This window comes from Ochotona curzoniae, unplaced genomic scaffold, assembly GCF_017591425.1.
Source record: "Ochotona curzoniae isolate NIBS_2020 unplaced genomic scaffold, NIBS_Ocur_1.0 contig_3520, whole genome shotgun sequence".
NCBI lineage: Eukaryota > Metazoa > Chordata > Mammalia > Lagomorpha > Ochotonidae > Ochotona > Ochotona curzoniae.
In genome coordinates this window covers 18,494,895-18,508,771 of record NW_024465894.1, presented here as the reverse complement: position 1 = coordinate 18,508,771, position 13,877 = coordinate 18,494,895, and the positions used below count along the sequence as shown (strand labels likewise).

Here is a 13,877-nt window from a genome sequence, read left to right as displayed (position 1 = left end):
GCCACACCTCCTGCATGACAGTGCAAGGCAGTTAGCACCTGTCAGTCAGCCTGTGAACATACCATCAGTAACGGCACCCAGAAGTCATTTGTGAGAAAAGGAATGGCCAGATGTGACGCTCCTGCTCGTTGATGCTCCTCTCTGTCCCTTTCAGGGGCAATTACAGTTTCCAGTTTTAAAAACCAATCCCATGCCGCTGCTCAGGGTCGAGGACTTTAGCGGCACGAGCCCTCTCTAGCCTGATGGTGACAAAGGACTCACCCCAGATTTTCGGTGTGCAGTGTGTAGTGCTCCTGCAGGTGACTCACTCCAGGTACAACATATCTCATAAGGAATTCGTGGCTAGCATACATAAAAAACTCTTACAGCCTAGCAATAAAAAGACCAACTAATAAAAATGCATAAAGACTCTGAATAGATACTTCTCCCAAGAGCAGAGGCAAACGGCCATGAGCACATGGAAAGAGAATGGCATTATTAGCCATCTGGGAAACACCACTTGGCTGCCCTAGGACATGCAGGAGCAAATGACAGACAGTAACCAGTGTTCAGGGACCACAGAGGAACTGGACCCCCTGCAGAGCTGGCAGCAAGGCACATGGGGCAGCCGCCTGGGGATCACTCCAACAGTTACACAGGGCTTTCACATGACCTGGCATTTCCACTCCTGATACCTACCTAGAGAAATGAAAACATCTGCTCAGATTTTCAAATACATACACTTCTGGGAGCTTCAGTTATCAGAGCCAAAAAAGTGCAAACCGACTGAATGTCCATCAGCTGATGGCCAGACAGGTAAAATGCAGCGTGTGCACACACACACGCACACACACACACACACACACACACACACGGGGGGGGGGGTGTTACTGAGCACTATGAAGGGAGTGGGTGCTCATATCTGCTACCCACACGACTGAGCCTTGGAGAGGCTAGCCTAGTGACCTGACAATTGGCCTCATATCAAGCTCCCGGGGAAACACAGCTAGAGCCAGAAGCACGTGACTGGTCACCTACAGCCTCAGCGAGAGTGCCTCTGTCACCTCCAAGTCCACAGATTACTGCTGCTCGAGCAAGGGCCTGGGGAAGGCGGTTCTCTCTTACTCCTCTGCCAACCAACGACACAGCAAGAGGGCACCCACCAGCTCCCACATGCCAGCCCCTTGGATGTCCCACTTCCTGAACTGCAAGGAAAGACGTTCTTTGTAACTTACCCTGTCTCTGGTCCTGCTGCAGCCAGCCCCAAAACAGACTTAAGATGTCTACAGCCAGGAGTGCTGTGGGGAAGGGTGAGGGGGCGTGAAGATGTTCAAACCTACCGAAGTACACATTTAAACTGGTGAACTGGGACAAGTGTTGAAACTAAGCAGCTGCCTGAGACACCTGCATTCCATATCAAAATGTGGGCTGAAGTCCTGGCAAGCAGCAAATGAGGGCTCGGTGCGTGGGCCCCTGCCACCCACATGGGAGACCTGGGTGGCTATGTGGGTTCCTGGCTGTGGTCAGGCCTAGCCCTGGCTATTACTGACATTTGCAAAGTGAACCTGTGGATGGACACCTTTTAAGTAGATATAAAAACACCAAACATTTAAATGGGTGAACTACACAGTATATGAAGTAAACCCCAGCAAACCTATTACCCACTCCCTACACTCCCACAAACAAAAAAAAAAAAAAAAGAAAGCAAACTCTGAGGACCACACCTCAAAGTGAATGCCAAGATGGCAGCAAGCCGTGCAAATGGAGGGTCTGAACTGCCAAGCGTTCTCTCCCACTTCACAGCCTGTATCTACACCTTTCCCCAAAACAAGCAGCCAGCAGGCTCCCCAGTAGAAAATTCCTCATGAGCGCACTCTTCAGCCTTAGCCACAGCTCCTTGCCATTTTCTTGTGTTTTGTTTTTTCTAGAGTTTTCCAGGAATCCTGAACTGCAATTACAGTGCAGTCATTAAAGGTTTCCAAATAAAATCAGCTCAATCAAGATGCACTTTGCTGTATTATTATGAGGCAGATGCGGTTAGGGGTAACACGACTCCTCCATTAGGCTAGGTTTACGCCAGATATTTCCACAGGTATCAATTTTATTATCACAGCAACTGCAACAGACCACCTCCACTCCACAGAAAAGACATCATCGACAGCAGGCAAATGGCTCCCAAGGGCACCCAAGGTCAGTGGACTTTCCAAAAACACTAAATGAACACTGCGAGACCACATGTCTCTAACAAAATCACCAAAAAAAAAAAAAAAAAACCCAACAACAAAAACATTCCCACTTAAAACAAACAAACAAACAAAAAAAACCACTGGAAAACTGGACTAGAAAAACCCTAACTTCAAAACTTCATGAACGGGGTGGCTTTGTGGCACAGCACGTAAAGCTGCCACCTGCAATGCTGACATCATGTTCAAGTCCCAGCTGCTCTGCTTCTGACCCAGCTCTCTGCTAATGTGCCTCAGCACCTGGGGCCCTGCACCCTCACGGGAGACCCAGGTGTTCCTGGCCTTGGACCAGCCCAGCTCCGGCCATTGCAATCATCTGGGGAGTGACCCAGCAGATGGAAGATCTCTCTTCTGTGACTCTTTTTAAAAGAAAATTAAAAACAACAACAACAAAAAAAAGATTTAATTTTATTTGAAAGGCAGATTTGTAGAGGGGGGAGAGAGATTTTTCATCCATTGGTTCACTCCCAAATGGCCACAACAACTGAAGTTGAGCTGATCCAAACCCAGGAGCCCAAAGCTTCTTCTAGGTCTCCCACATGGGTGCAGAGTCCCAAGGCACTGGGCCTTTCTCCACTGCCCTCCCAGGCTGAAAGCAGGGAGCTGGAAGGGGAGTGGGGTTAGGCGCGACCTGAACAGTTTCCCATATGGCATGCCGGCACCATGTCTTTCAACTAAATAAATTAACAACAACAACAACAAAAAAAGGCGGCTAATCTTAACTCTCTGCTGGTGCTTTCTCGACCATGAAAGGCAACACGGACCCAATGCCACCCTGCTGAGGGAGCCACAGCAGCCAGGTAGCCTGACCACACTCATTCAGAAACACTGACCCAGACCAACACAACCCAAGAACCCTAACAAGAGAAACCGCTTCCCCATGGGAAGCAGGAAAGGATGGCACACCTCAGGGCTGCATGCTGATGGAAAGAGTCGAAGCAGCCAGACCAGCCAAGGACCTGCAGACAAGGCTGCCAGCCCTGAGCTGTCCCACCATGGCGGTGAAAGCAGCCTTAGCCGCGCCTCGGAGAGTGCTGCCCCCACCCCACCCTGATGCTGCCTGTCCCAGAGCACTGTGCAGCAATGGCAGCAACACACTGGCTACTGTACCCAGTGGGCGGGGACAGGGCGAGGCGGGATTCCACAGCACCTGGCCCAGCTGAGAGAGACAGAGAGCCGGCTCTGAATCACAAGCCAGGAGCAGGAGCGTGACAGTGACTGTGCTGTGAAGACCCAAGTGCTCTGTAGTGGGGATGCCTGGAGGATGCAGGCTGGGGACAGCTGGGGACAGCCAGGGACCTGGGGCAGGGCTCAACCACACGAGACAGCTCCTCCTAGTTCTGGGGTGGGGGCACTAGTACAAGGGCCTGGCACACAGGCCACAATGACAACACTCAGGGTCTGCATGGAAGAAACGGGGCACTGTTTCCCCAAGTTCTTCAAGTCAACAGGCAAGTATATTTAGTATTCAGAAAAGAGAAAGAAAATCCCAGATCTGGGTAACAACACCTCTGCCACATCTAATTACCACCTCCGTTACATGATCCAGCATATCCAGAAACCACCCACATCCACAGGATGTTTCCCTCTAGGCTTAGTCCAGTTTCCTTCACTAGATGGGAGAAGCAGAGACTTGAGCGCCAGGGAGATGCAGTGGTCCAGGTGACGCTATCCAGAAAGGCAGTGGGGACACACTGTAGGGTGCTGCTGTGAGGTCTTCCACCCCAGACCCACAGCAGCAGCTGCCAGAGCCAGTGTTCCCAAACGGTCGTAAGGCTTCAGCTAGAAAGACCCCAGACTTGAGCGTGAGTCGCAGAAAAGCCACAAACACACTGTCACTTAAAGCCCCCTGCTGCGAGAAGCATCCTGGCTGGGGACAGGAATCCAAGGGGCGCTCTGCCAGCAAGGTCAGCTGTCCCTGGCATTCTGCCTCAGGCTCCTGGGCCCACTGCCCAATTTCCCACTTCGTTCTGATCAGAGGGTCTCAGACACAGGAAACGACCTGAGACATCTCAGGGATGTCTGATGGAAGTGTCCGCAGCTCCCCATGAGTATTTGAAATATGGTTTATGTAAGGTATACCAAACAACGCTAGCTGCACTTTATTCTGACAACAGTGCCAATGCCTCCAGTGACAAAAGGGAGTAGTTTGCTTTTACTGATAAAACCAAGATATTCAAGCACATCAGAAAGCTAACAGCAATAACTAATAGAAAAAGCCAGAGATGACTGTTAACACACAACCTGATCTACCAAGAACAGTTTTTTGCATTTCTGTTTTTCTTTTTTTTAAATGTTCTCTTCCATTTTCTTTAAAAGGCAGAAAGACGGAACCAATGGTTCGCTTCCCAAATGCCTGCAAACTGTCTGGGCTAGGCTAGAACAGGCCGAAGCCAGGACTCTGGATCTCCATCCCGCTCTCCCCGGTAGGGGGCAGGAAGGCAAGCCCTATGCCCTCACCTGCTGCCTTCCATGGTGCCCATCTGTAGAGGGCTGGTTTGGAAGGGTATCACCAAGACTCGAACCTGGCACTCATGGGACCTATGCACTAACTATGCCAAACACCAGCTCCCAATAGCAGTTTTATTTTTTAATCAAAATGAATCACTTATTTGTTTGAAAGTCAGATTTACAGAGAAGGAGAGAGAGAGAAAGAGAAAAGACATCTTTCATCTGCTGGTTCACTCCTCCAATAGCCATAATGGATGGAGCTCAGCTAACCTGAAGTCAGCCAGGAGCTTCCTCTGGGTCGTCCACATGGGTACAGGGTCCCAAGCACTTGGGTCATCCTCCACTGATTTTCCAGGCCATAAGCAGGGAACTGGTTGGGAAGTGGAAGAGCCGGGACACAAACCAACACTCACATGGGATGCTGGTGCCACAGGAGGAGACTTAGCCTACTACACACGGCACCAACCTCCAAGAGTTGCTTCTAAACAAAACTTTAGATCTTGATCTGCCATTTCCAAAAGCAACTATCTAGACAGAAATTTGTTTATACATCCACCCCAAACCATACACATCAACAGATAAATACAACTACCTATAATTCATAAACCATACCTAAGACATAACTGGGAAACCAAATTCAAAAGCGTTCATTCCAAAAAATTAGGAAAATAAAAATCCCAAACTAGCAAAGCCAGCAACATGGCTGCTGCTGGAAGCCAACAGGGAGCCCAGCAAATGGGGAAGCTATAGCAACAGAGTCGAGCGTAGCACCCAGAGAGGAAGGAGCCACCAGGGCAGGGAAACAGGGTGGGATGCAGGTGTGGGTGCTAGAGGGCAAGAGCACTGCAGCAAGGACTAAGAGGGGGTGCCTGGCACTGAGGCACCTGGGCAGAACACAGCTTCTGGGGTGGAGAGGTGGCTTTAAGGAGGATGACCCTGAGGCACCTGGGCAGAACCAGCTTCTGGGGTGGGGAGGTGGCTTTAAGGAGGCTAGAAGCAAGAGCATGCAGGCAGAGATGCATTGCATCTTCCCCCAGATACAGAAGCATCACAGAACTGGAAGTCATCCCCGGGTCCAGGTGCCCAGCGTAGCACTAGTCACGACCAGAACTGCTTTGGACATTCCCAAGCGAGACAAGGGAAGTCGATCCAAGTCCTCATCTCCCACCATGGCAGCACCTATTACAGCAGGCCTCATGCACACCAGACTCTCCAGCTAAACAGACGAGGGCAGCATCACTCACGCCAGGCTGGCAGCTAGAACTGCCCATGAACATGGACAAAAGCACATGCCCAAATGTAGCAAGGCAGGGGAAGCCTGGACTTTACACAGCTTAAATACAGAACTGTAAGAATCCAGAAGTACACAACAGGATAGTGAACTTTCACTTCAAGTTTCAGAAGGAGGACCTAGTGCCATGGGTAAAGCTGCTGCCGGTGACACCAGCATCCCACATGGCCACTGGTTTGAGTTCCAGCTGCTCCACTCCTGACCCAACTCCCTGCCGATGTGACTGGGAAGGCAGTGGAAGATGGGTCAAGAGCTTGGACCCCTGTACCTATGCAAGAGACTAGGGAAAGCTCTGGGTTCCTGGCTCCAGCCTGGCACAGTCCTGGTGGATGTGACCATTTGAGGAACAAACCAGCAGATGGAAGACCTCTGTCTCTCTCTAACTTGGCCTTTCAGATAAATTTTAGAAGAAAACAAAAAGACAAAACCACCTCAGAAATGAAATCTTCATTTAACACAGCTGAAGAGAACAGATTCTAACAAGGAGGAAAAAAAGAATTAAAAAAAAATGGAGCGGGGCACGGAGGGGTGGGAATGAACAGAGTGACAGAAAGGCTGAGCAGGGAGCCAACACCTATGCAAGTGCAGTCCCTGGACGGGTAGAAAACGAAAGCACAGAATCTGAGGAGGTTTTCTAGACCGAAGACCTGAGTTTGCTTATTTTATTTTTATTGTTTGAAAGGGAGTGAACTTTCTACTGGTTCACATTATTGGCTAAGCTTGGTGACAGCAGTTCCTGCTACACTCCAGAAGCCACTGCCCAGGTGACAAAAGTCAAGGGTTTTCAAGCTCTCATCCTCCAATCAAATTCAGAGGGGAATGGTACAAAGATTCCATGGGAAGTATAAAACATTCAATTATCTAAGTGGCAGGAAGAAGCTAACAGAGCCCAAAGTTTCCAGGTAGTTAGTTAACCTAATAAGTTAGCACGGTAGGAGGCAGGAAGGGTGGGGTGGGCAAAGCCTGGCAAGCAGGTGCTAACTCAACTGGCTACATCCCATTACACCACATAGTAGGCTCACCAACTGCACTGCAGACCTTGCCAAAGACTGGAACTGAACTATTTCATAGGCTTCCCAAGCTAGGATGTGGAAAAGTAACCCAGAGCAGTCCACTGCATTGTACACTCAGTATGCAAAACCAATAAAATTAGGCAGTACACACATCAATAGCCATATATAAAGAAACCAAATGTGGGAACAACTTTTTTATGATACAGTTCCATAGGATCAGAGACCTCCTCTTCCTTCCCACTGTTAGGAACAACAACTGAGAGACTGAGAAGAAATGTGATGAAGGCTCAGGCAGCCAACCAAGCCACTGTCAGGCACCAGTGAGACTGCTACACACAAGTTCCTTGGGCAACAACGACTGAGAGGTATTTCCTCAGCTCTATACCAGAAACACACAGGGACGAGGGGTGCAGATATGGACAGGTTTTTATGTCTGATGAGTAGCTCATCATAAATAACACAGGAAAGCACACAAGAGGAAGTGGGAGGTGAGGCAGACTACAAGGGCCATGGATCTGCAGCATAAACGCAGCATGCTGTGCAAATCACCAGAAAGAGATCACAGCAACGGAAATCCTGCATAAAGTCAGTGCAACAGAAAGCAGTAGGACAGCTTGGAACCGGGCACGTACCTGTCGTTCTCACATCTGCTCACCAGACAAAAGCCAACTCCATCCTGAGCAGGAGAAACACAAGGAAGCAAAGCTCCTCCGGAGACTTAGAATAATGAGATGGACCAAAGCACGCAATGTGGATCGGCCAGATTTCCTCATATTTGCCACCAAAACAATCCCAGGGTCTCCTGCAAGTGGCAGAGGCATCTCTTGCTCATTGGACCTGTTCCTGCACACTGCTGTGATCATTCTTCTTTCTTCAGGTGTTCTTGTCCACCGGTGTGGAAAGCAGCGCTTATTTGGAATGCCATCCTATTTTTTCATCGATGAAAAAAAAATAATAACCCACGAGGCCACACTGTCTTGTCCCTGGGCTGGGACGAAGCACGCACCCCCTGCACTGACTCTCCCCAGTGATGACTGCGTGGCCAGGACTGGCTCCGAGAGGCGGGGGCACTAGAGCCCAGGGCCATGGCAGAGAGCAGATCTGCTTACATAACACAGCCAGACGCAGGCAAACAGACAACAGGAAAGCAGGGACTGCAGGCTTGGAATGAGATGAAGATGTTACCTGCAAATGATGCCTGCGGTCCACATGCAATTCATATTGGTTTTGATTGTCTACCAAACCCTGGAGCCATTTTTACAAAATAGAAACCACACGATGTAAAAGAAATATCCTGAGAGAGGATGTTAACAAATACTTCAGTCCAAAGACAATCAAGTGGACTAAATAAACAGAATGAAAGACCCAGACAAATTCATCAACAACAAGATCTTAGAGATCTCCACCAAGCCTGTAAGCAAGCAGCCACTTTTCCCAAGGCGCACATGACCCAGGCATAACTGGCAACCACACAGGTGGCAAGACAATCCCAGCAGGTTCTCCAGTCACAGTGAAGTAAAACTAAAGATCCATCAGAATCTACAAAACAGTCCTTCAGTTAGAATGAAATCTCTAAATGACCTAAAATGACAGAGTCAGAGATACAATTAAAGCAACTTAAAGGAAAATTTATGGCCATGAGTGGCTCCAAACAAGGACAGTAAAGAAAACAGTAAATTAACATCCCCTCCCTCCATGGGAAAGAGAGCAGGGGGTGAGACGAATCAGACAGACAAGATGAAAGGAAATAACTACCAAAACAGAACACTTTACGTCAGGAAAGAGCACGCTGCGCACGAATTTTTATGAAATGTGGTTGAAATGAGTAATTTCCTGGGAAGACAGAATTTACAAAGACTGATCTCAGTAGAGACAAAAACTTAAAGATTCCAAGTTCCAGGGCGAAGGAAGAGAAATTCATCAGAGAACCCTCCAAAGCAAATCCCCAAGGTTTACTGCACGTGGAATCCACCGGAACTTCTGAGAGCAGAGGCAAGGGTGGAGTCGGGGCACCTGCCCATGGCCCTTGGGTCTGGCCCTGCCACGGCAACTGTGGGAAGAACTAAAACTAAAAAAGTTTTTTACTTTGATAACTTTCTATGGCTTGCAAAAGATGTTGTAATTTTTCAAATGACCCTTGGCAGAAAAAAAATTCTCCACCCCTGGCTAGGAGAAAAAATGTCCAGATTATGAGGTACCTGTAGGTTCCATCTGACAAAATATACCCAGAAATGGAAGCCAAACAGTGCTAAGTAACATACAAAACCAAACCCCTACTAAGCCATTAAAAATCACAGTCCAAAGAAATCTAACCCAGAAACACAAGGACCATTCAATAGCAGGATATTCAGTAATTAAGACATTATTAACTATGGAGAAAAACCACGCTCATCTCCACAGATAAGGCAAAGGCTTTCAAAATGCAGCATCAGTCTTTATGAAATCCCCAACGAGACAGGAATCAACACACTTGCTCTTTTTTCTCTAAAGGTTTATTTATTTTTATGTGAAAGGCAGATTTACCAAGAGGAAAGACAGAGAGAGAACGAGAGACAATCTTCCATCTGCTGGTTCACGCCTCCCAATGGCCACAACTGTTGGAGCTCAGCTGATCTGAAGTCAGGAACCAGGAGCTTCTGCTGGGTCTCCCACATGAGTGCAGAGTCCTAAGCACTTGGGCCATTCCTCCCTGCCCTCCCAGGCCATAAGGAAGGAGCTGGATCAGAAATGGAGCAGCTGGGACACGAAAAGGTGCCCACATGTGGAAGATTAGCCTGTTGAGCTGCACCACTAGCCCCAATTTACTTTCTATTCATGAAAAGAATATATACTTTAATCTAGGAAAGCACTGCTCCATTAATTTGCCAGAGGATAATGAAATCATTATTTACATTATGTTCACTTTAAGTACAGAAATAGTAAGCGTCTTTACTATGACCTGTCTCAGTCACTGAAATGTCTTTCAAACCACAAGGGCTTGTATGAGCTTCCCACTGAATGCAGTGAACACACTATGCCAGCCCAGCAGGACGCCCAGCTAAGTCTCCCGGGAGCTCAGGACTCTGGGTAAGTTTAAAAAGGCAGGCCAGTACCATGGAACAGTGGGTTAAGTCATCACTTGTGATGCCTCCATCCCACTTCAGAGTTCCAGTTCAAGTTCTAGCTACCCTGCTTCCAACGCAGCTTCTTGCTACACCCTGGGAGTCAGCAGGTGTAGCCCGTTCCTGGGATCCTGCTCACACAGAAGTCCTGGCTGGAGTTCCTGCCTCCTGGCTTCAGCCCTGACCCACCCCCAGCTGCTTGGCACGTGGGGAGTCAACTGGGGGACAGAGGCTGACCTCTTTTTCTGCTGCTATGCCTCTCAGATAAATAAAAATAAGCCTTAAACTTTTTTTTAAATGTACATCGAAACAGACAGACCTTTTATAAGATATGTAAGAATATCAAAATGCAAGGAAACACAGTACTAACCATCAGAAAGAGCACCCTCCTGCCGCCATGCCTGTTTTGTTTTTTTGTTCTGTTTTTTACTGTTCATGAGCACCATGAGTTTGTAAAACTTTTCAGGCAGGGAGAGAGCTCCCCAGCACCGGCACACTCCCCAGCTGCAGACAATGGCAGTAGGGGTGGTGGTGGTGGTGGTGTCGTATGTCACACACGTGCACGGGTGCACAGTGGGGGTGGGGAGGAGGAGGCGCTGCAGCTGGGAGGCAGGCACTCAGCGCAGGTCTCCCAGGCAGCTGTGCACACCCACTTACAGGAGACAACACTGTGGCTGGCTGGAGTCTACAGTAGCAGAGGGTGAAGTCAGGAGTCCCAGCCAGGAACCAGAGCCACGCATGGCCAAGAGGGCCAAGAGCATTTTGACCTCGAGGCTCAATTCAGCAGCACTTCCTTCAAGGGACACTGGGCAGTCCATCCCCAACGTGGGCTTTCTCAGCAAGGGCTTTTCAATGCAAAACTACCCTGTTTTAGCCATATTAAGATCACAGCAGCAGTTCATTAAGATCCTAAATGAGAACTTGCAATCAGCTACAAAATTCAGCTGCAGCTGCTCTTCTCTGGCACTGAATTAAATGGCAGTTCTCTTGGTAGCACCTCGACCACACGAGGCTCTTCAGCAAGGACTGTTTAGTTGACTACACAGCCATCGTGCAGCTGCAGGCAGTGCCCCCCGGGGCAGCAGGGCAGGGGCTTCTGCCAGGTCTGCAACTTCGGGCAGCTCTCTTCTCGTGGAGGACAGGGGACAGATGTCATGGGGAGAACAGGGCTCCCTCCTTAAGGTGCAGACAGGGTAGGAGCCCTGTGCTTTACACACCTGTGGAGGAAGTGATTACCCCTTTCTCACCAATACGCACACACGCCTTCATCTCACTTCATGAGCAGGAGAAACCAAGAGCCATGCAGCAGTACTGACTACAGTGCTGCCACAACACCTGGTGGGTGATGCCGATGCTTTGAGTCAGAAGGTGTGAGCTCACGTTGTCTCTAGTGAGGACACGGAGCAGGTGTGTGACTCCTGGACACCCTGCAACGGCCCCTGTCCTCCTGAAAGCGCTAACAGGTCACCAGAAGGTCTCGGGCTGGTGTGTTAACTCTGTGCTATATCAACTCAACAGTCTGACAACGATGATGGACGGTCCTTTAAACATAGGGGAACACAGAGACCTTTAGGACCACAGATGCTTCAGTCCTTAGCAAAGGGAAGAGGGGCCGGGGTAGCCAGACAGGTGCAGGTGCTAAGTGTCTTCAAAAGACGTAAACCTCAGACTTCCCACTGTAATCCTCAGAGAAACTACGCCAGCTTTTTCTTCCAACTACAGACAATTCCATGACGGTATTAAAGCTCACGGAGCTTGGAGCCTTCTTCCGTAAAGCCTCCCGGAGCAGAGGACGTCGAGAAGCAAGGCCCCCACGCAAACACCACGAGCAGGGCACTTTAACTGGCCAAAGCACTCCATGAGCATCTGATTCCATCGAAAGGCCAGTCCCGGCCAAAAGGCCTTGCTCACAAATCCTGGAAAAGCCATTTACTTGGTCCAGCCGGCTGCCTCCTTGGTGGGAATCAGAGTGTACACACTGATCACCAGTCCAAACGTTCCACAAGCAAAATCACCAAGCCCTCACAGACTGAGGTGCAGTACTGTCCTTTCCGTTAATGTCTTTCATTCGAGAGGCAGGGTGACACACAGATGGATGGGACGATGAGTCCCGTTCAACGGCCCACTCCTCCAGGAGCTAGGGACCCAGCGCTGGTGTCCCATGGGGGTGGTAGGAACCCGCCCACGGAGCCATGGAGCCCTGGAGGGGTCTGCAGCCCCTGGAAGAGGAGTCAGGAGCCACAGCAGGAGGCCAGGTCCTCCAATGTGGGACACAGACCTCTGGAATCACTAGGCTACCCGCTCACTCCTATCCCTTCATGGCAGAGGCAACCTCCACAGCTAGTCCCATGTCCTGGGGCTGGGATAATGAACTGGGTTAGCCTGCAGGTTAGTCTTTCCAGCAAACTAAGAGTGGGTGGGAAGATGCCAGTCTTCTTGGGCTGGCACTGTGGCTCAATGGGTTAGGCTGTAGCCCAGGATGCTGGTAACCCACAGCGGAGGCCCAGCTGAGCCAGGCCTGGGAGAGCACAACATAGCCCACTGCATGGCCCCTGTCATTCATGTTAGATACCCCCAAGAACTTGCTGGCCTCACCCAGGCAACAACCTCCGGGTTGTGAATCAGCTGATAAAAGATCTTCAGCTCTGCCTTTCCAATTATTAAATAAAAACCCTCGTGCACAGCAGGAAACCTACCCCAAAGTACACCCAGATGAAATTCATGTGAGCAACATCATTTGTAGTCCAAGAACACAGCCAGGAACTCATACCCGTGTTTTTTAGAATACGAGTCCAGGAAAATTGCATTAATAAGGCAGCATGGCATGTACGCGGACAAAGTCAGCTCTGAGGGACAGGCACACCTCTTCCAAAAGGGGGAAAAAAAAAACCACAAAATGCACTCGCAAAATCGCTGCCTCTCCCGACGGAAATAGCTGAATCATTCAGATCAACAGCCCAGAATTCTTCCAGGGCTGTTGCACAGGCTCTGCCTCAGAGATCCGAGTGGAAAGCCTGCCCTAGGAGGGCGCGTGAGCTATATGCCTTTAACAACTGGCCTGGCTAGAAAGCAACCCCTGTTCGAGGAAAAATTCTATGCCAGTAACACGCATTTCTTCACCCAGACAGTACCCGACTAAGTCCACCTCGACTGGGCGCGCCGCCAGCCTGCACCTCCGGCCCAGGGCGAGGTTCTCCAGCCGCCGGAGCCCCCCACCGCACCCCGGGCACGGGAGTCCGGGACCAGCCGGGCTCTCCACGACCGCGGGGACCCAGCACCAAAGGTGGACCCCCGGGGCAAAGGGGCTGAAGGCTACCCTCTTGAGCGTGTGGAAATCCTGAGATGGCACGAAAAGGAGCGTGTCCTGGGGACCCCCCCCCCCAGAGCGCCCTGGGCGTTCGGAGGAGTCCCCCGGGGTGGAGAAGCAAGCCACTGGAGGCTCTGGAGGGCGCGTTCTTGGAACCCCACAGGCTCCAGAGGCAGTGTGGGGCGCTGAGGTCGCCAAGCGCGCTCTAGGAGACCCCCCGAGGTCCGTGGGGCCCCCGGAGTGGGGGAGGGGGAGCAACCAGAGACGGAGGGGAGGCAGACAGGGGACCCCCTTAGGATACGCAAGGTCCGGCGCTCACCCAAACAGGCCCCGGAGGAAGGAGTGGGAGGCCTTGACTCGCTTCTCGGCCTCCGCCATCAGCTGCACAGCCTCTCGCTCTTTCCCCGCACTGTCCATGTCTGCCAAGATACCCGCGCCGTTCGCCGCCGCCTACACAGCCTTACTCCGCCGAGCTAACGACGCGCCGGGAAT

General features: G+C 50.4%; 1 protein-coding gene across 3 annotated transcripts in view; it reads right to left on the bottom strand.

Annotated features, from left to right (window-relative positions):
• The window catches only part of NAPB (NSF attachment protein beta), a 36,516-nt gene extending 22,639 nt beyond the window's left edge, over nt 1-13,877 (bottom strand). For all 3 annotated transcript variants that reach the window (XM_040981764.1, XM_040981763.1, XM_040981765.1), the window contains exon 1: nt 13,705-13,877. In XM_040981764.1, coding sequence (XP_040837698.1) covers nt 13,705-13,802 — 98 coding nt within the window. In that variant the 5' untranslated portion in view covers nt 13,803-13,877. The remainder of the gene's footprint in view (nt 1-13,704) is intronic.